Here is a 26,121-nt window from a genome sequence, read left to right on the forward strand (position 1 = left end):
TGAGGGTAGGACTAGTAATGTATTGATAACAGGTAGTCTTATAGGCTAGCAGAGAGTGTGGTACATGGTGTCACTTAAAGTACTGAGTAGCCAGATAAAGTTTGATCCAAAGTCTATTTACTATAATTATTATAGTGTACAAGTATAGTGTACAAGTGTACTAAGCAGGTAGCATTGCTGCTTCAAGCCTGTATGGATAAATTAAAGGGCTCTTTTAGCCGAGTAAATATTAAATGTGATTCTTTATAGGTCATTGTCGATAGCATTGGGGTTTGGAAGGCATTCTCTACATAGATTTTTCATTATAATGTCGTTCTTCGAACTTTTGTGATTCTTTACTCACTAATTCTGCAGTTTATCTATTCTCTTACCCTTGTATATAGGATGACCAGTGTGGCATTCTTCTGTTGGCAGTGAAACAAAATAGAGGGTACACGTTGTTACACACTGTCAGTTTCCATCAAACATTTTCTTGTACTCGAAGTTGTATTTTTTGATTGTAATGTGTGCATAGCATGTACGCGTATACCCTATTTCCTACTACCATTGACTAATATTCGTGTTTAATTTTTCTCTTTTTAGTATTATAACCGAACTGACAATTCAACTGCCGAGTTTCAGCAATGCATAATAGTGATGTTATTCCGTTCCATCCGTCCACGGCCACGATTCCAGAAGAGTCAGTGAGCGACTGTTCTGTATCTGTGGAATTGTGCACTCAAAAACTAACTCCCCTCACCCCCTTTCAAATGTTCTGTTTGATGTATAGTGCTTGTGCTATAATCCCTTTGTCCACTGCCCGGCCATGCATACAGCTCGGTCTCAGATGCAGAGTAGCTAGCTAATGGAGGGGTGGGGTCACATGAAGGAAGTGCATACATTACTAGTCCTACCCTCACAAAAGTGAGCAAGTTCCTCCAGTGAGCAAGGTCCTCCAGCTAGGCGTAAGAGTCTCTACTGGCCCTGTATGAGAGCTAGCTCGAGACTGTATATTATATCTCTCATGATGGTGCTGAAATTCACTAAGATTATTTGTAATGATGTAATGTTTATAATGACGTCACTGCTTCAAACACTGCTTCAAACACGGTGAACTTAGACAACCCCATTATCATATACATTGCATGTAGGTAAATAGTGCATTTACAGTGCACTGTAAATAAGTTATTATTACAAGTTCATGTACGTCACGTTCCGGTCGCCGAAAAGCTACTGCATCAAGACATAATTATGTCTACCATCAGTATCATTGAAGGCGTTCGTTTGAGCCCGCTAGTTGGTCAGTGCCCGTTAGCATGCCACACGTTCAGCCTACCACGTTCGTGCAGATTGAGATCCATTTTTCAGACGTTCATCTAGCCATGACGTCATCACCATTTTTGTGTTTTAGAACTTCATTAATATAGCACAAAAACTGTTGCACTTTAATCCTACATTTAATTACTAATCAGAGAGCAGCATACCATCTAAATCCGATAGAAGAAGTTTTCTCAAAAGTCAAGGTCAAATATTTTTTTAACCGTTCCTTTCTGTCAGATCCAGTCTCGTCCATCAATTCGGTTCTTTTTTGGCTATGTGCCGTAATTTTTTGCGTGTAAATCCCGAATAGTACTGTACTAATACTAGCAGTCTCGGCTATGCTATTGCCGTAATTTTTTGCGTGTAAATCCCATCTGTCGAATAGTACGAAACACTGTACTAATACTTGCAAACAATTATTGTTGAAGCCTCCAGTGTTCTCTTGCAGCATCGCAGCATCCCCTGATTGAACCAATGTTGTAAATGACTGGCTATAATTATTATGCGCACAAAAGTATGTGTGTCCAGCTTTTCCATGCACCCCCTAGCCTCTTCAAAGGACGGGAGGGAGCCACCAATAAGTGACAATAATATTGATCAGTGTATTAAAGCGGCCATTCTAGAATGTCTGTGTTTTTTGCCAAAAAGTCAGGAAATTAGGGAGTGCTTGCATTTACCAATTTCTGGATTCTTAAATCTTTAAATTTCCATTAATGCGAGTTTCCAGAACTCAACGTTTCCTGGTATTTTGAAAACACGAGGGGGAGAAATTTTAACATTACAACCCCTGTGGCAGTTATAAGTTTGTGCAATAGGTGAATAATTGTATACCAGTCATATCTCCTGTTTGGAACATTTCTAAGATAATGTGCTGATACCATTGTGTATATTTCCATAGCAACATAGGGTGGTGGGTTTGTGGTAGAACAGCAAAAAAAATTGGTAATCAGTTATAGGGAGAGAAAAGACCATGCAACGGTTTCCAGCCAGGTCTGGGACTTTGTCACAATGTCTATAAGAGTTTGGCTATCTTATAATTATGCAAGGTTCAATCTTGCTTACATATCTACACATCCCCCGCAGTGCTCAAAATTGTTAGCCCGTTTCAGTTGAAAGGCTGTGAAGTTCACATAATAATAATAATAACAAGAATAAGAATAAGAATAAGAATAAATGCATGAAACAAGAGTATACATATACTCTTGATGAAAACACAACAGGGATACAAGTTCACCAATAAATGTTCATTAGTCAGAGCTTGACAATGGAGAAGGCGTATGCTTTCGAAGAAATTCTTGGAAGCTTCTTACAAGGGGTAACTTTGGGCAGTCCTTGAGAGTCAAAGAGGCACGACAATGTGGGCAGGTTGACTGGGCCTCCAGCCATTGTGCCACACACACCTCACACCCCAAAATAACATTACAACAGGGAGACACCACAGCTGGGAATGATGTCTGAGACTTGCATACGAGGCATTCGAATACAGTTTTATCCATAGTGCCTAGGGAAGATGGTGCCAATGGTAGAGACATTTTTTTTGCTCTGTGCTGTGGGGCAAAATCAAAATCACTATCAGAGCTCGAGTCCAAGGAAATAACCCTTCCTTTCTTTACTTCAGATTTTCTAACGGCTCGAATACGTTTGGAGGTTTTCCAAAACCTTGATCCTGGATAGAGAAAGTAAGCACTAGTAATGGCATAATCAGTAACTGCTGAATTAACAAGTTATTAAAGAGTCAGCACAATGAATACATCGAGCTTCTTACCTCGAGTAGTAGAAGTATTCGGTATCTTCAGGTAGTCTATGTCCATAAGTACGCATTCTTCACCATTGAATAGCTCGTCACTAACCATCTTCGACACATTTGGAACGCTGGCAATTTCCTCAGAAAGGTCGATGGGGACATTGCTCACTTTCTTCCATTGTTTATCAGCTTCATTCCATTTGCACACCTCAATATACTTTCTCCATTCGGGACGGCTGCTAGAACTTGAAGACATTGTGGAAGGGCCTGCACCATCAACACTCGGTTCAGCTCGAGCTCGAACTCCAGGTGGCTTCTGTCCTGAGGCAGAGCTTGCACCTAGCAAGGCTGACGTGAACTTTGGACTCCATTTTGGCGGTCGTCCTCTTTTTCGTGATGTTGCTTGTGATGTTGCTTGTGAAGGAGGCTGGTAAGAGAAAGAGGCTACTTGCTGGTCTTGAGGCAAACCATCTGCCTTGAGCGAATCCCCGTTCACAACCCACTTTGATAGGTCATCTACATCAAGAAACTTTCCCTCATGGTCTGGTGTTTCCACAAACCCATCGTCAGAAATCAAAATAATGGAATCGGGGAACAGTCCAAACACTTTACCAATAACTTGAGTAGTTAGCTGTGATGGTTTGAGCTTCACGGTTTTGCCATCTTTCTCTATGGTATACAGGCTGTAGTTGTACAAGTTGCTTACACTCGAACTCATGTTCCTAGGCCCTTCTTTCACGGTATCAGCGCAGCATAGAGCTAAATAGAGAGGACACTTGCAATTTTGTGCCCAGGCCATGTGCTTTTGACCGTATGTTGATCTACATGTAGATTTATCTATTTAAAAAGCAATCGCAAAATATTTATTAGGCTAGGGTGCGGCTAATTCGAATCCAGGCGTGTATCGAGGCTAAGAAGGATGGATGTGGATGAAGTGTTTGAAATGGTTACAAGTGGTATGACCCACGAAGATATAAGTAATACACTCAAGACCCGCTTTCCAGGAATAAGAGGCTTCTCTGCAAGAAGTGTTCGGCGATTCTGCTCTGAAAATGGCATTCATAAACCAGATTCTGCTCAAGTAGATGCTGTAGTCGAATGTGCTGTTACTGAAGTAAGCTAAACGTAGTATAGGGCTTAATACTAAGAATATTACCGTAGCACCGGAGAATACAGTCCATGTGCGTAATTAGCTAAGTACCACAAAAAACATTTCTAAATTAATTATGACTTGCAGGTTGGACATGTGTATGGCCGGAGAATGTTAAAGGGTGTGCTTGAGTCTAAAGGTATTAAGGTATCTGAGAAAAGAGTTTCAGAGTCCTTACAGAGAGTGGCCCCTTTGCAATATGATCAGCGGCGGAATGACACCTTAGACCGTACTAATCCACTGCAATACTCGGCTCTCCACTTTGGGCATAAACTTCATATTGACCAAAATGAAAAGATCACAATGTTTGGTGCTACCCACATAGTTGCAAGGGATGGATATTCAGGCAAGATAATTGCTTACTGTACAATGCCAGTCAAGAACAATTTGGCTATATACGACAGTATTTTGAGGTATTGTTCAACTCATTGAATAATAGTTACATCAGTAACACGTATAATTTCCATATCAGGTCATCTACTAAAACGTATGGTCTTTGGAAGCAAATTCGAGTCGACCATGGAAGAGAATTTTATCTTCTTTTGTATGTACAAGAAGCACTTCGTTGTCGTGTTGGCCCTCGGGATATTCTTCCTTACGTTCAATCTCCTTCAACAGAAGTAAGGGTACTGATATTGCTTACATGCATTAACTTTTCTCTCTACAGAACCACACTGTTGAACGCATTTGGGTTGAAGTAAATTCTCGTATTAACTACCCCCTAAAGCGACACTTGATATCAATGGAAGCTACTAATCTGATTAACATGAGTGATGAAACTACAAAATTTTGTGTTTCGTTTGTTACGTGCAATGTTGCTTATCATGGATTATCATTGTTTGTTGCAGCTTGGAATCATCATTCTATACCAGGTAAATGTAATGACATTATTATTGATGACACATGCGCTATTATAATATGTGATACAGGTCGAGGAGTACCCAATCATTTGCAGGTGCAGCGTTATGAAACTATACCCATTCCAGATGGGGAAGTACCGGGTACTGATGAAGCTGCAGATGCATACCGTTCTCAAGGTGGTCAGCTAAGAGAGTTTGGACTTTTTGGTTGCGATCCACTCAAGGATCGACAGGATCTAATTATGAAAAGGGAGCAATATTTCCTCTCTCGCTGTCGTTTTGGGGACATCTTTAGTAATGTGGTATCAGGAAATGGACAAGCATATTCATATGCAATTGCTGAGTTCATTAGAATAACGAACTCTCTAGAAGCTTATCTATAGTCTAAGAGCCATTTTACTTGCTCATAATCATTATAGAGTGTTTAACATTAACTGAGTACTACAAGTTAACTGCCAGGGGTTGTAATATTAAAATATCTCCCCCTCGTGTTTTCAAAATACCAGGAAACGTTGGGTTCTGGAAACTCGCATTAATGGAAATTTAAAGATTTAAGAATCCAGAAATTGGTAAATGCAAGCACTCCCTAATTTCCTGACTTTTTGGCAAAAAACACAGACATTCTAGAATGGCCGCTTTAATACACTGATCAATATTTAACTTACTGAATACTAGGGACCCAGTGCCTAGAGACTAGAGAACAAGTAGCTATACAGAATTTTTACACAAAACACACAAAACAAAACATATTAAAAATCGTGGGCGTGGCTGTGTTTTACCTGATTCATCAATAATTGAAGGTCCCCAGTATGTAAACTTAACAGCGTGTCTAAGTTAGTTCCATCCATGGCGAAGGCCTTGTCCCTCAATTTAGTGTAGCCAGGGTGCATGGATTGGTGATGATGATGGTGAGGCAGGAATGGATCATACTACTCTCAAGGGCATATAAAAGATAAAAGAAGGGCGTATAAAAGAAGAGAGGGCCACTACGTAGCGAGCAGAGTGCAGCAAGTTTAAACGTCGAAGTGGGTGGGCGGTAACTGTAGGATTTACTTTTGTGGCGTTTTGCGAAGTGGTAACTACACCTACTACAATGGCGAATGCTACAAATGTTGATTCTAAAGCTACTCTGTGCTGAGACTCTGTGCTGATGCTGACCCTACTGCCACTCCTGAAGTCTGTGCTGATGCTGACCCTCAAGTTGGTAAGTTGGCCTAGAAAATATGCTGGCCACTAGATCTAGCTAGCTATAGGTTCAATCAGACAGTAAAAAGCTGTGCGCAAAGTACTGATCCATGTAGTACTGATCCATGTAGGTAGAGTGTAGCCGTCACCACAATATACATGTGTTGACATGCCTGGCATTTACATACGACATAGAAATCGAGGAGTCTACATCGTGGGAAGAGCTGGACAATCATATTTCGGTCAGTTTATTGCATGTCCGTTGATTGTCCACGAATCAATGGGCCTCGTCTTTGTGTTGTCTTTGAGTCAGATGCTCGTTTATAGTCTTTTACAATACAATTAGCTCCATTGTCTGGCTTTGTCAAAGAACGATTCAACCGCCACATGTTTCCGCCACATGTTACCGATGGCACGTTCCCTGTAATTACGTACTGCAATTACGTACTGCTTATGACTGCCTAGTTGCTGCATGATATAAAACAGCTAGACCACAGTGGGGACGAAAGAGGGCACGTACCGTCCAGCTAGCCAGAAAGTGAGGGTGAAGAAAATCATAGATGAGAGAAAAATTACGAACTTGTGTCTGAGAAGTGCGTGTCTGGAATGGTTCAAAATCAGCAAAGTGAGCAAATCCTGGGAACGACAATGTTTTGGACGTATCTGAGAGATTGGCAAGATTCAGGTGGCTATGTGGCTACTTACTATCTGGCTACTTACTATCCATATATACAGCAGCAACGAACATGGAACAAGATAACAATAAGTATTATATACCTCGCAGTGTATTCATTCCAGCCGCATATGAAGCCACCCCTGTGTCCGAACACTCAAACTGTACACCATGATTAAAAAGTCTGATCCAGGTATGTGTACCACTGTAAGGAAGTAACTTGTTTAAACTTGTCTACAAGTGAATGAAACTCATTTGGAGCAGCTTGGGCATGCGATGACCCATGATGACGTGTATATACACAGACATCATAATTATGTTCTCAAAACCGTGTGGTCTCGCGGTGGTCTCGTGGAGAGACCACATTACACCAGTGACGTCACATTTTCACATGGAATCCATCAGTTTCATGTGTGTGGTTTCAATACTACCACGGAAAGCATACAGGTTTGCTAGTGTCCCGTTACCCATTATAATAAGGTAGTTTCAATTGATTGTGTGCGTGTGTTTCAGCCAACTTTGTAATCTGTCCAAGTCAATATAAATAATTATACCCATGTATGAAGAGGTTTTCTTTGGGACTCCTTCTCTACTTGTTCCAGCACAAACTGTGTCACACTTGACTCTTTCATCTTACTTGATGCATACTTGATGCAACTCCTTCCTTCCTTCTTCTTTGCTTTTGCTTTGGTTGCTACAACTTTGCAAGGTTGCTTGGGCCTGGCTCTTACATCTAGGTTTATGTGTACACGCTGGCTTGGGCCTATACCTGTATAATTTCTAGTATAATTTTCTTGCAGAAGTATTCTTGGTCTTCTGTGGTGCGCACGTGATTCGTGATTCGTTTTATACGCAGATAACCTTGTTCATATTCCCTCACTTTTCGAAAGAATTTCCGCATCAAATCGGCGGGCACCGATTCTAAGGCAGTTTCTTTCAGCGAGTATTTGAAGCGAGTATAGTGCAGTTAACCATCAATGTCCAAAACTGTGTAGCAAAAAGTACTGGTTATATCTGTCTGATATTATGTTAGTATGTGTACTTTTGCATAACAATACACTAAAAAAAATTTTAGTTCATAGAAGTGAAGCATTGTTGAGATATTAACTTGGCCACAAAAATATACAAAATTATGTGGCCAGTGATGTCATCGATGACGCGTTTTTTGATGTTACCGTGGAAACGCATTTTATGTTTTTCTGTTGTGATCTCTAACTGTGTCTGTAGAGGCTCTAGCAGTGATTGTAGAAGCTAAATATGCCAAAGAAAAGCAAGAGAAGATTACAAGCAAGTGCAGCTCGAGCTGTAGGAGTTCAAAAACAGAGAAGATTATCCGCAATTGGTGGTGCTACCTTAACTCTCTCGCAGTCGCAGTCGCAGTCACAAGCAGATGAAACTGTGCCTACACCTCCCAGTCTTCCCCCTGTTTCTCCCCTAACACCAGTTTCTGAAGAATCTGGAGATGATACAGAGCCTGATGATACAGAGCCTGAATCTAGTGACAACGAAGAGCCAGATGTGCGATCGCAGGAGGAGATTCTAGAAGATTTTTGTCTTGAATGGATGGTGACGCTTGACAACGATGAAAAAAGTCTCTGGCTGTTCTTCTGTGCCATTTTTCTGCCAAACATCATGGCATGAAAGCGACAGAATCTGCTCAGCTTGCTGCTAGTTTTGTTGGAAAAAATGATAAGACTGTTAGGCGATGGAGGACTGGTGTATTACGTAACAAAGGAGTTTTACCTCAAAGTAAACAGGGAAGATACGAAAGGAAGGGTGTACTTTGGCACAATGAGAATCTAAACAAGATGGCAACACAATATGTACGCAATAATTCTTCCATTAAAGGTAAACCGAATATGAGGCTTCCCTCGAAAAGTTGGGGTAAGTACCTGCCGAAAATGGTTGTTGACACTTGGTTTTGAATTGATTACGCCACGAAAGGGAGTTTTTATCGATGGTCACGAAAGGGTAGATGTCGTCAAAGCCCGCACCGAGTACTTTAGAAGAATGGTCAAGTTGGGGTATGTTAGCTTGACCAATGGACCCACACCTGACGCAATTAAAGCAATCCCTGTAGATATTGAATCTCCAACAGAAGATCGTCGATCTAAAACTGTGTTCATTTTTCATGACGAAACTACATTTCACTCAAACGATGACCAAATATTGAAATGGGGTCTAAAGGGCGAGAAAATAATGAAAAGTAAGAGTAAAGGTGCTGGCATAATGCTATCAGATTTTATTGACAATCACAACGGGTTTTTGGCACTAACAGACGAAGAATATGATCAAGCAAAACAGTCTAATCCTGATGTAAAGAAATATGCAAGAGACTTTTTAGAATACGGAGAAAATAAGGAAGGGTACTGGAACTTAAAAAGATTTGTGGCACATATGCACCGAGCTATTAAAATAGCAGAGATAAAGTACCCCAAAGATCAAGGATGGAGGCTTTGTTGGATCTTCGACAACAGTAGCTGCCACAACGCCATGGCTGACGATGCGTTACACGTTAATCGTATGACTGTATTTCCCGGTGGTAAGCAGAGGATCTTAAGAGATACAAGCTACAATGGCAAAGAACAAAGAATGTACACTGTAGTAAATGGTCAGAAAGTTGCCAAAGGATTGAAGCGTGTTCTGGAAGAGAGAGGTATTTCAACTGACGGTCGAAATAAAGAGTGGATGCAGTCTGTTCCTGTTCTGTCTCAACACATCGATTTCAAATTCGAGAAGTGTGAGATCGAAAAAACGTTGATACACAAAGGCCATATACCCACATTCCTGCCAAAGTTTCACCCAGAATTAAATCCTATTGAACGTGTATGGGCACAGATGAAGCGATATACAAGAGCACACTGTAATTATTCCATTCAATCTTTACGAGTAAACATACCTAATTCATACGAATCGATCACGAACGAAAACATTCAAAACCATTGTAGGAAAGTTAGACACTACATGTTTGGCTATCTAGAAGGACTTGTGCCTGGAAAGGAGCTGGATGAGAAACTTAAAAAGTATAAAACTGCGGTGAAGTCACACAGGCGTATTGGAATACACGAGTGACGACGACAATTTGTCCTAACTTAGTTTATTGTACTGTTTTGTGCACTGTTTCATAATACTAACATGATTGCATTAATTTTTATAAAGTTGAAACAATTCCTGCAACGGTGCCATAATAAAATGTGACAGGCTCTGGGAAAACAGACCAATTGGCGCAAGCTATAATTTTTGCGATCTATATACCAGATGATAGAGCAAAGAATTGCCTACGTATTGATGTGCTTAGTTTGCACATATCTTGTTCCATGCCTGAGTTATGCGCGTTGGAAACTCGAAGTTGTAAAACAGCAGTATTGAGAAACGCCCACTCAAAGATTGCTAAATTGGGAAAAGTAAGGTAATGGTGGCTGCTTAGACAAAGCGCTTTGGTGAAAAGAGTTGGATTCAGAGCATCAGATTTTGCAGAGAGGTAGTATAAAGACTGTAGATAACTATAATCCAAGAAAAAAAATTATGAGATTATACACTGTAGTCTATAAATCTGGCTATTGCTCAATACCAATATCTGCTCCAATTGGTCAGTTTTCCCAGAGCCTGTCACAAATAATAATCTACTTATTGAATCTACTTCTTACTTAATGTGACCTAGTATGGTTTGCAATGGAATGTAAACCTTGCATACCAAATATGGACTTGTTAAATCACTTTTAAACAAAATACAATATTAGCTCTAAGGTTAAAGGTGAACCAAAAAAATCAAATTTGAAGCCATACAAAATGTAGCCCAGTCCACCCCCTTTAAGTTCAACAAAGTTTGGACAGTCTAGGATAAAACACCATGGAGATATTAAACAATAAAAAAAGCCACTAGAATGGGCATTTGTGGCTAACTGCACTATACACCTTTAATTGGCTCACAGTGGAACTTTCGCTCACTCCTCCATCTTTGACGAGAATATTTTTTGCAATCAGTGCATGCTCCGCAAACTTCTTGTGACAGCTAAGACAACCGTATGCGTTCAGGGTTTACTTCAGCAATGTCACATGCATTCTTCATCTCATCTTGTGCTCGAGCGTTCTTTGCAATACTTGGATGGACCTTTTTGTACGCCTCGTCTGAGAGATGCAAGTAACCGTCGTACTTTGTTTTACTGGCTTATCTTCTTTGCAGTTGTATATGGACTCGTTGGTGTAGCAAAACGAGTCGCTTCTTGTCATCGTCGTCGTGTGGGGGCTTGTGGGGGCTTGTGAGTCTTGCGGAGATCTATTTTACATCTTTCCTCTTTGTTCTGAGTGAGAGAGGAGGAAGAAAACTAGATGGCAGTCATTAACGTATGTACAAAAAGCATTCTCCCTCACCCACTTCCTTGCTTCACTGTTGATGTTTTCATCGTGATACTCTTCTGTCCGTCAGTCTGATATGTTGGGCTGTGACGATATTAGTTAGTTAGGTGCAGTATAATCGCCTATTATTCACTGTGATTCTAATTCTGCGATACTTAGGAAGTAGCTCGAACTACGCACATCCCTGTATAGAGGAACTCCTCAGTACGAGCTAGAGAAGCCGATGGCGCTCTGAACCAAGAGACAACCAAACTATGGTTAAGCTTGGAGTTCAGGTATTACATTATAATTTATGTCTTCCCATATCAATTAACTTCAGCCTTATAAATAAATACGTAATGGTCACACAAACTACTTTTTACCGTGTGCATACTGTTATTGCAGATGACAATCCTACCACATGTGGTTGGGAGGATGCTCCTGACTAATGAGAGACAAAGAAAATCTAGCAATTGCACAACGCTGCTGTTGTGTGTGAAGACGAATCGTACAACAGAAAACGTCTGATACAAAACTATGAGACACCACCAGCTAAACGAAGGGCAAATCTCACTCTGACTACTGCAGCTTGCTCTTGCTCCACCTATCAACTGGGAACTGTTTGCCAAAAGTCACAATATCGTCAAGTTGCAAAGGAATTTGCCAAGAAGGCTGCATCTTCAAGTTGCAACCAAATCAACGCCAAAGAATGCGAAAAAGGAAGCAGCACCTACCCTACCCTACCTTGTATCTACATGGATCAAGGCTGCTTGAGCCTTCGCCGCTCGACTCAGTCCAAGAGGAGAAGTTGCTACATCACAATTGCGTGAAGCGTTTAAATTAATTGCAATTAATTGGGGAATTCCCCTAAAATTCCAGGAATAATTGCATTACGTAATGAATACATTTGCAATTATTTGAGCCATCCTTAACTACAGTGAGGAGCGAATGTTTGGAAATTATTTACATGCACTTGTTGTGCATGCTCCTATTGTGCATGCTCCAATTCTGTGCATGCTCCAATTCTAGTTTCACTAACTGAAAATCAAGAGTTAGCCAAGCCAGGAAAACGCTAACGCTAACTCAAACAGACATCCTCAAAACGTTATATCAACCCTAGTACTCCGGCTGAGACTTGGCAGTGAAAGTCTAAACTGAACAAGAACGTTCCGCTGGTACTACACACGAAAACCATGATTGCCAAACTGTTGGAAGACTTGGACATTTATGCTTGTGGTCAGCATCAGCATAATAATTTTTTTTATTATTTACCTTTTCAGGGGGAATACAGGGAATACAGGGAATACATGACTCTCCAGAAAGACAAGGTGACGGTCTCAGGTGACGGTCCGTGTGATCTCCACAGCCACTTCGGTCACAGGTGAAAAAATCTTACCCACAGAGCACGGGTGTCGACAGAGGGCGGGTGTCGACAGAGGGGATCAGATGATGCCCTCCACAAGTTTTATATGTACATTTACTGCTTAAAGCTTAAAGGCTATCGACAGTATTCACCCACCAACGCACCTCCTCTCATTTCGTCACGAGTTGGCCAAGGAGCTAATTGGCGACTTCAAATCGCTAGGAATAGCTCTTCACCACCAGGATGTACGCAGAGGTCGTTGCTCGTTGCCATCTGTGTTATCAGAAAAACAAAAGGAGGTTTTGCCACACTGGCAAGCCGACTGTTTATGCTATGGACATCTATCCTGCCTGTTGAACATGACTTTACAAGCTATCTATATGTAGAGTAAGCAGTACACAGAAGTGCTGTGGCCTTGGCTAATCTTTCTTTGCCCGAGGCGAATGCGATAAAAATAATTGAATATCTAACCATGTAGACTACACTACCTTACTTAGCTACTATTAAAGCATAGCATCTAAGTAGGTATCTAAGTATAGTACATTAGTGCTTCACTAGCTACAACGTTTTACGCACAAAAAGCTTACCTCTGAATTAATCCTTCGCTGTGTTCCATTGGAAACCAGGAGATCATGACATGCGTTTGCTAGGAAGTTACCTAAAGAAAACGTTATAGTTATGCATCTTTCTGGCATATCTAACCGTGTAGACTACACTCTAAAAAAGGGTAAAAAAGGGTCTGTAAACTTATTTAGCTACTACTAAACTATACTCTCCACACCCTGAGGCAGCATAGTATATCAGCTACAAGTTATACGCACAAAATCTTACCTCTAAAAGGATCCTTCGCTGTGGCCTTGGCTGGTCCGTTGGAGTCCAGGAGATGAGTAGCTACTGTAGACTAGCTAGCTGCAAAGTTGCCCAAAGAAAACTTTGAAGCTACGCACCTTTCTTTGCTAAGGGCTAAAAACTGGAAGTACTTGTATAAAATGGTTCCACGGTGGGCGGTAACCGCGGCTATTCGGTTAATAAGCACCTAATTTTGCGCTAGTCTAGTATAGTACGTATGTGGTAGAGTGCTTCAGAAATTCGAGAATCGAGCGCAACCATGGACCGAGCTAACTATGTCAGAAGATGATGACAATCTTATTAAATCTTGTATGCACACGCTACCACATTATTGTATTCAGAATTCAACAGCTACTAAGAAGAAGGCATACTGGTAGCAAGGAAAACTCTCCGGATTGGATACTCGACAAGGATACGGCACAAAGTTATTTGCTTATAAATTATCCTCAATCCCAATGACCCAGAAACTTTTGTTGAATATTGTAGACATTTAAAAACTTGGACATGTGAAGTTGCTAGATACAGGTAGTAAACAAGCTAAAGAATGTGGAGTACGCAACTTGTATGCTTGGCTTGATCTGGCTTCTGAACACTTGAGAATGACTTTGTGTACATGGGAGTTTCCAACTTGTTAATGGGTTTCCCCATTTCAGGGCTGGGTTTCTCATAATAACCATCCTCCTAACTAATAACCATCCCTCTAAAATAATTATTATGAATTTGGAGGTCAACGCCAACCTACACCTGCTCTAACTGCCAGTACCAATGCTGCAGGATTTGATCAGTAAAAATCGTTTGAGCTGTTAAAAAGTCGTCATCAAGTGCAATAAGGGAAAGAAAAAAAAGATGTTGTGTCACTTAGATAATAGTGTTCCTCCTCGGAAACGTGTCTCTCAGCAATGAAAAATTGGAGCAAATCAACCAGGACCATTACATTGTTAGCCGCTCCTCGGTTTTGTGCACTTCCTGCCACATGATTTTATGATTTTCTATTATCCGGTTTGCATCGGAATGTGCAGTATTTAGAAATCGGTGCTTGAAATTAGACCCCTTAGCCGAAGTGAGACAATTGGCAATAACATTTTATGGCCGGCTCTTGCTCAGTGTTGAAAAATCAGTTTTGTCAAGAGTGGTGGGAATTTTTCTGTCAGTAGCTCTGGCAAGTCTACTTGCTTTCCAGATTGTAAGTTCCCAAGGAAACATGCATTTGTCCGCTACATGAGGCAAGACAATTCCAAATGAAAGACCCAACACTATTAACCCAACACTATTAGAATGCTAAAATATTAATTGGACAATGACATCAGTCTTGTTATTGAATCAGTCTTGCTATTGAATGATAATTATTGGATGACATTACATTATTCTTGCTATATTGAATGAATTTTTATATTGAATGAATTTTGATAGGCTAAAGCAGATTCTCAAGGATATAATTATTCTAAAAGATAACCTGATTTTCCGAGAAGTTAAGCCAACATTTAGCATGGTTGTGGTCAACTAGTGGTCAATAATATTAGTGGTTATTGAATTGGAACATTATTGGAAGATTTCATAATCGCACAACGTGAACGTGAACTTTTACCATCGTTTTCTACCACCTCACCTTATGCAACCACTGCTCCCTCATTTCGTCAGCCAAACCCAAGCAACCAAGGATGCCCTTGCTACCTCCCTCAACTCACCGTCTCATGACCGACGCATCCGACAGCGCAGAACACTAATCCCATCTCGTTTTTCTCCAGTCATTTGCAAAAAAATATAACCAGCCAACGTTTCCCAATCACTGTTTCCCAATCACTTTACCTTGTATTGCGGGAACTGGTGTTTTGCTTTTATAACATGTGGCCTGGGCCAATGCTGAACCCTATACACTGCAAAAACACTTTTGTTAATTTAACAAACAAAAGTTGCAGGGTCCTAGTTACCCCGGGTGGGGCTGATCATGTGTTGAAGTTAATATTGACTGCGAGTATGCAATCCATCAGTTTCACAGGATTGATATCTAGCCTGGATTTATTTCAATGCCTATTATTAATACTTCTGCAATCCGACCTGATTGTCACAGCCCAGTTCCTCTACTGCATGCTCAGACTGCATGTATATGCAGTCTCACCACAATCTGATTCTCAGCCACCAAGATCCTGGTAGTACATTTGAACTATAACCGAGGAGAACCATAGATTGAAGAGTTATGGGAGAACTGACTTATCAGCCATAAGGGGGGCGTGGTACAGGAAGTGGGCGTGGCATAAAAATTTTCGCGGCGCCGTAAACGCCCGAGTTGTCCCGGTCACATGACATAATAAACATAATAAACAATATTGTAGGATATACACGTTACTTACTACGTACTTACTACTTACTACATACTTACGTTATCAAGTTGCTGGTCTCTAGAATGGCTCAGTTGCAACAAAAAACTGGTGAATTGGGTCATCGTCCTTGACCTTGTGTTGTGTAATGATCAGATTTTATCTTCTCCCAATTATCGAATAAATAAAATTATATATAATTATAGCAGTCATGTATGCAATATACGAAAGCATTTACATTCAATGGTTCGGTTCAGTTCAGAACGCGAACAATACAGAAACATTCCAATCGTGATCAGGATAAACACTACTTGATCATTGAATTGATAGGTCTGATATGATGGCCTGGGTGGACGGGAACTGGTAAACTTAAGATGGTATGTCAACGATTTTATTGGGCGATTTCGGACATCTCTCAGGTGCACAGGTGCATGTCCAGAAAATCAAGAATCAATTTGACATATCAATTTGACATTTTGTTTTCTCATAAAAATTTAAGTTTCCTTAATCAAAAATAAAGATCATGATGAAATTTCCTTGTAAAACTAATTATAAATAAACTCAGTACTAAAAGTGTGCTTCGAGATCTTCTTAGTACGAGGTTCTAGGGCAGCTAGACAGTGAGGAGAACGATGCTTATGGCCTTGGCTTATGGCCTTGTTGAGTGAGAGGACAGTAACTGGGTAGATACCTCAAGCTAAGCCTGAAGAACCTGATGAAGAAGCTCTTGGGATGGACTGGATCTGGTAAGTCTCGAGTACCATAATTATGTAGCTTCAGTATAACTGTATTTTAGGCTAGTTAGTACAGCAGTGTAGTCATGAGCCACCATTGAACTTGTAAACTTGTGTGTGTGTGTGTAGTGTGTAGGTGAAGAAAACATTTCCCAGGAAAATGGCGTCTGACAAGTTTCTGCTTGAACGTTCTCACTGTGTCTTTAGTTTTATTGTTTGTGTACATTGTAAATGTTTGTAAACAATCGCTAATTAAGGGGGGTGGTCAGTTGCTAGGTAACGATGATGCAAGATACCTAGTAGCCTACAACAAATGCTTTCAGGTAGCTACGGTCAACTTTAATAAATTAAGTAAGAGTGTCATGTGACATGTGACCCACTCCCTCACTAGTAATTGCAGACGGTTGCCACTTACGCACGCGCACGTGATAAACACAATGACGTTGCGCGCGTTATAACAAAATTCCATGTCAATTTAATTTGGACAGTCCTGGCAGCCTACAACAAATGCTTTCAGGGCCCTGAATAATTCAATGCAAGGACAGTTGTAATGAATAAATACCATTTTTGCGTTGACTCTTGTCAGTCACTGAAACTGGACCAAGCCACGATGTTTAAATGGCAGTCACCTATCAAAAACAAGACATGTTCGATTTGATCACAAGAAACCCTACACCAATCCTCACAAGATTTCAGCAGCCGGAAATTACGTCAACTACCCCACGACAAGATGTTGTCGACGGCCCGGACACAAATGCCAAAAACCCCATCATACCTTATTGCACTTGTCCGAACACTCATGCTTGAATTTAGCAGTGACTGGTATCCTTTCATCGGGTGAGTTGTGAGTGATTTGGAGATTCATCGTTTTGAACCTGAACCCCTAGCCATCGGGCATCGGGGCATGAATTAGTACTTGACAGGTCATTGTACCCTTTATCTGGCCTAGACTCGGAATTTCTGGAAGGATCGACATATTGTTTGGTTTGTGCTGCCGGTGGCAGGAACCAGCTGACTCGCCAGTAGCCATCTTGTGCTTGCTGGGACAAGTAGTCAAGTATCAACCCGTCACTATCACTTCTGGAGATGACATTTTGAGACAATTCTGGGAGCGTACGTACAGTCATACGCAGCCCTTGGAGAATGCAAGCAGTGCGAAGACCAACACGACTTGTTGAAACGTCTTTCTATGTAGACGACTGCGAACAATCATTCTTCAAGCAGCAGCAACTACACGATCTTTTTAGGATTTCTTATGGGACTCGAATGATGCAACAGTATTGGACAGTATATCTTCTGTGCTCAGGGATAGTCAATCATCACACTTGCTTCCCACTGACGACGAGTACAACTTCTGTGCTCAGGGATAGTCAATCAATCATCACACTTGCTTCCCACTGCCGACGAACGACGAGTACAAGAAGACCGAGTGGAATGCGTAAAGAATGCAAGTAAAGATCACTAACTGTGGCCGAGCAATCCAAGGTCTAGCCTCTGATCTTGCTAAGACTGGATCTTACTCCAGAAGGATGATCCAGTTCCTTCAAGTGGAGATCTGAACCCACAAGTATCCAACTTCACGGGTTCTCCGGATGCCGCATATTCTACTGTTGTGTACCTGCATCTAACGTACACATACACATAAAATTGCAATCATATCTCACTGGTCATGTCTAAAATCTGACAATGGACGCGTTCATCGCTCTACCTACACTCATTTGGTACCTACACTCGCACCAACTTGTTGATGCAATGTCTACAATTCCCTTGAAACGCAAGCGAATCACGAAACTATCAGTTTGCTAGTGAAAATATAGAATGGCGGTTCATACCGCAACATCCCGCAGTAAAGATTTTAGGTGAAGACACATGAGGAAATGTCCACAGTCCAACGATGATGATTGCATTGAGGCGGGACCACTTAATCATTGGTACATTGGTACAGCAGAGATATACCTAGGATTCGCATTGGTGACCTTGTCGCATTGGTGTCATTAAAGAAGATGCTCTGCTTCATTGGCCGATGGAACCTACACTCGTCCCATTACCAAGTAATACTAATAAGAACAATGGCAATGTACCTAAGTCTTGGCCGACGGTATGTTGATGTGTACAAGGTGTTTAATGTTAAGCACTAGGTTCATAGTAGTTGTGCGCAGGCTCTGGGTATTTTGCCGCTGTCTTTCTCGTTGTTATTTGTCTAAACTCAGTAAGAATTGTTGCAAAGGGTTGTCTCTATCTCTCTATCTGTCTTGTCTACACGAAGTACTTTTACATTCTCACCGTTATCACGTCACGATGAGAGCACTGGTATACGATCAACGATAATATCCAACTAGTACCATGTTCGCCAATGCGAGCTGGAGTTCATCAATACACATGTTGCCGTATAGCAGGTAATTTTCGTGGGGTAAAATAGCTAGTAAGCCATGCCTACGTTGTGGATTGCCCAATTACCCGCTATACTGCTACAACGCCTAGAATGATTTGCTTTGTACAGTAAAGGGACAACGTTATTCTGGTACGTTTTCACTAATTTAGATGAGACAGGGGGGGGAACAAGAGGAAGGGTTTTACGGGTTGTTACAGGACGCTGCGTTGGTTGATGGTGACGAGTTGGGATACGTGTTGCACTAACGATCGATGAGCACATTAGGAAGTCTGCATGGACTTATAACTAAATTGACAGCAAAAAATTTTGGACGGGCCTATAGCCTGTGTTACATTTGCTTTATGTCAAGACGTGAACTGAAGGCACTACTTGATGGTACAAGACGACACAGTGGGACAAAACACAGTGGGACAAAACGCTGAGCACCGCAACTTACTAGGGTGAGTGGCTAGTGTGAGAGTGGTGGTCCTTAGCTTTTGCATAAGGTTATGCAAACAAATGCGTTGTCTGTGCAGAGTGTGCCCCTTCGTTTACTGGAGAGGATGTTGAGGCAGAAGTGGAGGCAGAGTGAACGCAGACATTTTCCAGGTTTTTTCACCCAAAAGGCATGGCATTGGGAACCAACATCTCCAGTCACAGTCACACAGGAAGGGGATATCTGGGTTTACTTGACACGTTGGTGCGCTGGAGCTGGAGCTTGTGGACAGATAGCGGCGATCGTAATTAACAGTGAAGTGAAATGTCTGTAAATTCTCTATCGGGTTTCCAGAGCAATAAAATGCCTAGCACCTAGCACCATATACCAATAGAATGCCCATACAACAAGGAATAAAATGGTGCAACATGTGTTGCCATAACAACTACGGTTATTACGTTTTATCATTTCAAATGCTCGGCCAGCGGTGAGATAAAGCCCAAAAATTTTTTTTTATGGATGATCCATATGGTATAAAGGCTTGACAAGCTTGATTTTCAAATGTAAGATATATCAATTTGAAGTACAATACGTACATGTATTACATGAATACATGAACGATCTATGAAATTTACAAGCTCTGTTCATTACTGCTACTATTACTGCTACTATTTTAGCTATACTATACTTACACTATGATATTCTACACACAGTGAGCCCTCTCCTGGTCTTTCACCGTCCTGGTCCATAGCGCTAGCGTCCATGTCATGCATGTCCTCAGTCCCAGACAGTTCATCAGCGTCTGGCATAAAGCTGATAGCAGGTATCCCTCTCCTTCATAGGCACTGTCATCACCAGAGGAGACATCGCCATTGCTGTCCTCAAGCTGTTCAAGTTCAGGTTCAGCAAATGGATTAATGGATTAATGAGAGTCTACTGTATATATATGGTCTACTGTATATATATCGTGATCTAACTACATAGCTCAACACATATCACAGGCTAATGATAAATTCTGGTGATGGGTGGCAGGGGGCACACACTGCGCACCAATACACATGAATGGCATCGGAGAACGGCGGTAATCTGTCAAGGCAGGGTATCAGTGTAAGTCATGAAAATGTTGTGATGTAATATTATACAACGTAGAGAATACACCATATGAAATTTGGAAAAGTGCAAGCAATAATTTTAGCAGACCTGAGCTGCTTACATCAGATTTTGCAGAGAGGTAGTAGAAAGCCAAGAAAAAATTTATGAGCTATTGCTATATCTTTCCCAGATTTGTTATGCTTTTCGCTTACAACATTACATGATAGAACACATAACTTGACTACTTAACTGGCAGCTCTGCAAGAAAGCATGTGTGTGGTGTAGTTACAAATGAGAAATGTCATAACCACTTACTCTAGATTATCAGAAGGAAAAATACTATAATTATGTGTCAGGCATTATTATGGATGTCGATGTCTCAATGTAGTTTTTTTTAGCTGAAATGATCTCTTTGGAGAAAAAATAAGATCAAAACACTACCAAACACTACCAAACACTACCAAACAATTGATCATGCAAATGCTTGTTCATGTAACATGCTTGTTCATGTAACGTAGTTTCAACAAAAGTCACACGCAGTCTCTCTGCACGTGATGAACTGGTAATGATCATCAGAATAATTAGTGATAATGGTATGTTACATCTATCTTCTATCTAATATCTAATGTCCTCCGAGTCCGTGTCCGTTTGTAACGTTTTGGACGCTTCGCATAATAGACTATGTATGTTGTCTTGTACCATCACTGCTGCATTTTGTTGTAGGCCTGGCCTAATATCGGCTAACGCTTGTTGTAGGCGTGTCTGTACTTATGGGTGGAATAAACTAAACTAGGTTAGCATTTTCTGTAATGAACAATGAAAATTTGTATCAGTTAACGAATTTGGCTTACCGGATCCGGGCTCTGCTGCTTTGGCCTTCTATTGGCATCGATTTGCTCTCGGAATGTCAAAAGGTCAAACATCACGTGGGCTTATTTATATATGTTTTACATTCGCGCGCCCCTGGGTTTATACACCACCACTAGCATCATCCTCTTTATAATCATAGCAGAAATCAGTTGAGCTATCGCGCCCCAGACGAAACAGATCTCAGATTTAATTGCAACCTTTCTTCACTTTTGATTGAAACCACAAGATATGCGCATTTTGATGTACTGGTTTGCTGCACTGGATAGAACTAGCTTTCCAAGCAAGCAAATAAACGGTCAAGAGCAACAGACAAGATGATTACCCTGTTGACCTTGGCTTACCTCCTCTGGCCAGATCTCGTGCTCAACCGCTTTCATGGTCACTAGACAAAAAACAAATATCGTGCCGGTACACATCTTACTCCCTATTCTAGGAGTAGATCAGGGCACTACGATAACTGGACTCAATGAAAGCACCATGGGTGCTGATGCCTCGGTGTAAATTTAGAGCACATACCGTACAGGCCACAGCTACGTACATAATTATTTCAGCACCTCCCACATTCTTCTAGAAGAGCATGCGCATGCAGTTAGAGGTTCGCGCATAATTATGTCATTATAGTGAGCACCACAATGAAGTGAACTACATGTAGCTATATCTTGTTGAATCTTTGGTAAGTCACGTTATTTATTGTTTTAGATTGTATTACAAGCTTTCTGTGTTACACTGTTTACTGTGTGTTAAAAATCCGTCTTCCTTTCTGAGCTCTGTTATCGTTGACTTTGAATATAGGTCCTATAATTTGTGGGCATTGTGGTATTGCATGCCAATGTAAGTAATTCATGTCTGTTTAATATTAATATTGAATCCAGGAGCTTGCAACATGAAACGGCAGAAAGACGATACAAACACGATTTGCACAACACCCACTAAAAAAATGACACTTCTTTCACCATCGAAAATTGTGCGTGCCTGCGAACAAGAAGCTGCTGGGTGGTGGTTATAGCCGAAATTTTTTGATGGGGAATTATCTGATGGGGAGGCAATGATGAGGTTTTATGGGTTCGATGAAAAACAGGCTAAAAAATTGAAATTGATGTGCGACAATCGTCAACCATGCGTGCTTAAGAACTGTATTATAAAGCAAGGTAGAAGAGGGAAACTCGAGATCTTAGTAAAAAGCTACACACGAGTGGAACCTTCAGAAACCATGTTTAAAGATGATGTTAACGATGGATCTGTAGATAATTGTGTATTATGAACTTATCTGAATTTAATATTGACGATCGTGTAACTGTAAGTGTTTCTGTCCTGAAAGTGAAGGAGCCTGAGAGTGTTGGAAATGTCATAGCGGGGAAAGCTATTCTGATTTTATGGGAGAATGATGTTAATAAGCTAAAAGTTGAACGAAAGTTATAAACTCAGTCGGCTTCAGGTTAATGTGTTTGGTGGAAAGCATGAGCTACAACTAGCGCGTTCAGGTTGTACGGTTGAAGCAATTGATGCGGAGGATGTAATGTGTGATGATGATAATGATGCTACAGCTGACAATGTACTTGTATCGGCAGTAATTATCGGAGTACAAAATTTAGAAGTGGTGTATAGTTGTATTTCATGCAAGTCGAACATCGAGCAAAAGGGATCATCTGAAATGACTATATGCAACAATTGCAATACCGGACAATTGCAATACCGGACAGATTTTATCAGGCGGTAAAGTCACTGCCAAACTAGTATTGAAAGCAAATGGTGAACGAGTGAATGTGCGTGGTTATACAAAGGTGTTGAGTGACATTATATGCGACGATGTCATCACAATGCTACTAGCGCCATGTTTTGATGTCGAGTACAATGTAATTCAACCCATTAGTCGCCCGTAAAACAGTACATATAATTAATACTTACAGCAGATTCGTTTTGGAAATAATGGTTCAATGGTTCTTTTGATGAATTGATAATATGGATTGGGAAACATGAAAATAGTGTGTAGTTGATAGGATGAGGGAAACATAATTAGCAGTTCAATATTTGTGACAGGCTCTGGGAAAACAGACCAATTGGAGCAGATATTGGTATTGAGCAATAGCCAGATTTATAGACTACAGTGTATAATCTCATAATTTTTTTTCTTGGATTATAGTTATCTACAGTCTTTATACTACCTCTCTGCAAAATCTGATGCTCTGAATCCAACTCTTTCCACCAAAGCGCTTTGTCTAAGCAGCCACCATTACCTTACTTTTCCCAATTTAGCAATCTTTGAGTGGGCGTTTCTCAATACTGCTGTTTTACAACTTCGAGTTTCCAACGCGCATAACTCAGGCATGGAACGAGATATGTGCAAACTAAGCACATCAATACGTAGGCAATTCTTTGCTCTATCATCTGGTATATAGATCGCAAAAATTATAGCTTGCGCCAATTGGTCTGTTTTCCCAGAGCCTGTCACATTTAGAAATCAACACAACACTGCATGCATTGTTGGTCACCCAGAGCATGTAGTAGTACTTATAATTGTTTAGTCATTGAGTCCCATTGATGAACCTATAGTCAAGGAATAAAAGTAGGATGTAAAACATAAATCGAAAGATAAAGTATTATTTAGGCAGTTAACGAAAGTGTATAAACTTAATTTCACCTTGCAATGATACGGGTTACTGCAACAAGTTGTTACTTTGAAAGGAAACACAAGGTTTTGTTAGTGAAGTGTACAATGTTGTTGAGTCCTGTATTAGTGTTGGAGAACCTATAAAGGAATGAGAAGAATAAAGTTGTGACATAATTATATGCGGGCGAGCTAGCTGGACATCACCTGAAAAAGAAAATTGCTTTGCAGGAGTTAACTTTGTTTGCCATGTTGCCATATTTGCTCATGTGATATATTTGCTCATGTGATACATTAGTGTTATACTTAATACAAAACCGACAGTGGAATACACAGCACTATAGTATACATCTCGTACAGTAGAACCTCGATTATCCGGACACCTTGGTTCCAGAAGCAGGCCGGATAAGTGAATATGCCGGATAATCGAATAGATAAACCACGCCTTGATCCACCCACTTTATTGATGAACAGCAGTGCCACATGTTGTCTGCGCATGCGCAAAAGAAAAGCAGGCATGTCTCCATGGTAACAGCTGCAACGCGCATGCGCATTTGAGGGACACGCCCATTTTCTGAATTATGTAATCTGATTAAAAAGAAAACTGCCAAGCCGGATAATCGAGGTTCCGGATAATCGAGGGCCGGATAATCGAGGTTCTACTGTACTTGAACTACCTCATATTACCTCATATTTGCCATGTGATACATTGTTTACAATAGTGCAGTGGTACTGAACAATACACAGCATCATGTCGTACTTGAACTACCACATCTTTGCTTATCTGCTCACTAAAGTACACATGATCAATCAATGTTGCCCGGTCACTAGTGGATTGCCTTACTAGCTGTGTATATCCTTGGGACAACATAAACTGTTCAAGTACGGAACCAGACACATGGAAAACATCATCATTAAAGTCGCCCATAATAACTGTTGATTGTGTACCTACTTGGCCAAGCAACTGAGTCATATGTTGCAAGAGTAGCAGCATTGAAACACTAGGTGATCTATATACAACTGCTGTTCTATATGGATTCATGATCTTTTTGTTACATTTTGTCAAACTTTAGTAACTGCCCTGAAGTCCTGTTTCACAACATCAAGCTTAATTAAGGTAAAAAAAAACTGCTGAGTTAAAGCTGTGGATGGCGTATCATACAGTAGCTACAAGCCAAATAAGCACTCTTTGGACTCAACTGTGTTTAAACATTGAGACTTTGGGAAAGGATCCTTTACTAATTCAGAGTGTTGCTAGATCCCTTTTTGAGATGTTACTGAAGAAACAGTTTGGCTGTGATACTGGTCCTGTGACTCGTGCAGCTACTGTTGATGGTGTCGAATTTAATAAAGACGAGTTAAATGCACTGCATTATGCGTGTGGATACATGGCGCTTAAGCTTCTACGCAAGTACAAGAGAAAGAGAGGCAAAAAATTTGATCAATTTGAGATGTGTCTTGGAGAAATGGCTGTCATGGGAGAACCAACAGATTTTACTCAATACACTACAGAGTGGATGGACAAAGTAAATCGTGGTGGTTTATTCCCATTGAATGACGAATATTTTCGATTTTTTTGTACTGTGGAAGGTGTTGTTTGCACTACATTACCAAGAGTTGTTGTCTCTGAAGATTCTAACTGTAACAATTGTTGATGCCGTCGGACAAAATGAAAATGTACTATTCTACTGGAGTTTAGTTTCTCAAGATATTGATGAAGAAGAGTGGTCTTCTGAATTGTTGTCGGAGACAATTAATTTGTGGGTAACAATTTGGGGCTTCTCATTGGCATCACATTGGTTGGAGGCATACAAACGTGCGCAAAAAAAATTAGTGAAGAGCACTGGTATCAGGAAGACACTGAGCTAATTCGTATTTTGCATTCTATATAATTATGTATTTTGTAATAATAATTAGAAGTCAAGGAAATATTATAGGCGTCAACCATTGCATGTACAATTAATTATAAAAATAAATGTACTGCATGTATCTATAGAGTTGGCTATTTAGCATTGGTCTTTCTTGAACACTTTCTTTTTGGTAATGGGGAATTCATATCGTCATTAACTGTGATGTCTTCGTCTCTAAACAATTGCCTCTTTCTGCTAGAGTTCCCTCTCACTGGGTTTAAGGCCAAACTCATTAGTCGAGGTACTATCGCTTGTACTTGTACTCGCAGAACACTATATTAAAGCAAAAGAGATACACTTTCACAACGTACCACAACCAACTCTAGCTAC

The 26,121-nt window shown here is 40.6% G+C and overlaps 3 protein-coding genes and 1 long non-coding RNA gene across 6 annotated transcripts; 2 read left to right on the plus strand and 2 right to left on the minus strand.

Moving 5' to 3' along the window:
• Positions 1-2,419: 2,419 nt before the first annotated feature.
• LOC135336245 (uncharacterized) lies at positions 2,420-3,842 on the minus strand. Its single transcript, XM_064531999.1, has 2 exons — positions 3,065-3,842; positions 2,420-2,965 (listed from the first exon to the last, which is right to left on the minus strand). Exons 1-2 carry the CDS (start codon positions 3,840-3,842, stop codon positions 2,547-2,549), a joined length of 1,197 nt encoding a protein of 398 aa, XP_064388069.1. The 3' UTR covers positions 2,420-2,546.
• Positions 3,843-3,962: 120 nt separating this feature from the next.
• On the plus strand, positions 3,963-5,436 carry LOC135336246 (uncharacterized). 2 transcript variants are annotated; one of them, XM_064532000.1, is made up of 5 exons: positions 3,963-4,157; positions 4,281-4,606; positions 4,666-4,813; positions 4,861-5,065; positions 5,123-5,436. In XM_064532000.1, the coding sequence occupies exons 1-5, from the start codon at positions 3,963-3,965 to the stop codon at positions 5,434-5,436; spliced, it is 1,188 nt and encodes a 395-aa protein (XP_064388070.1). The 2 variants fall into 2 exon arrangements, with proteins under 2 accessions (XP_064388070.1, XP_064388071.1); XM_064532001.1 differs by having other exon boundaries at positions 5,180-5,436.
• Positions 5,437-5,710: 274 nt separating this feature from the next.
• On the plus strand, positions 5,711-10,514 carry LOC135336247 (uncharacterized). Its single transcript, XM_064532002.1, has one exon. It carries the CDS (start codon positions 8,922-8,924, stop codon positions 9,981-9,983), a length of 1,062 nt encoding a protein of 353 aa, XP_064388072.1. The 5' UTR covers positions 5,711-8,921; the 3' UTR covers positions 9,984-10,514.
• A 12,789-nt stretch (positions 10,515-23,303) lies between these two features.
• Positions 23,304-25,785, minus strand: LOC135335721 (uncharacterized). Of its 2 annotated transcripts, XR_010394594.1 has the most exons (4): positions 24,726-25,560; positions 24,089-24,672; positions 23,915-24,022; positions 23,304-23,820 (listed from the first exon to the last, which is right to left on the minus strand). It is a non-coding gene; the product is annotated as an uncharacterized LOC135335721 (long non-coding RNA). The 2 variants fall into 2 exon arrangements; XR_010394593.1 differs by having other exon boundaries at positions 24,089-25,785.
• Between the last annotated feature and the right edge of the window lie 336 nt (positions 25,786-26,121).

This window comes from Halichondria panicea, chromosome 5, assembly GCF_963675165.1.
Source record: "Halichondria panicea chromosome 5, odHalPani1.1, whole genome shotgun sequence".
Lineage (NCBI taxonomy): Eukaryota > Metazoa > Porifera > Demospongiae > Suberitida > Halichondriidae > Halichondria > Halichondria panicea.

Excerpts from the sequence above, each read along its gene's own strand:
- LOC135336247 (XM_064532002.1), top strand. The coding sequence starts at position 8,922 with ATGGTCAAGTTGGGGTATGTTAGCTTGACCAATGGACCCACACCTGAC.
- LOC135336245 (XM_064531999.1), bottom strand. The coding sequence starts at position 3,842 with ATGGCCTGGGCACAAAATTGCAAGTGTCCTCTCTATTTAGCTCTATGC. Across the intron at positions 2,966-3,064 it reads GAATACTTCTACTACTCGAG|GATCAAGGTTTTGGAAAACC; the intron begins GTAAGAAGCTCG and ends TTCTCTATCCAG.
- LOC135336246 (XM_064532000.1), top strand. The coding sequence starts at position 3,963 with ATGGATGTGGATGAAGTGTTTGAAATGGTTACAAGTGGTATGACCCAC. Across the intron at positions 4,158-4,280 it reads TCGAATGTGCTGTTACTGAA|GTTGGACATGTGTATGGCCG; the intron begins GTAAGCTAAACG and ends TATGACTTGCAG. Across the intron at positions 4,607-4,665 it reads ATATACGACAGTATTTTGAG|GTCATCTACTAAAACGTATG; the intron begins GTATTGTTCAAC and ends TTTCCATATCAG.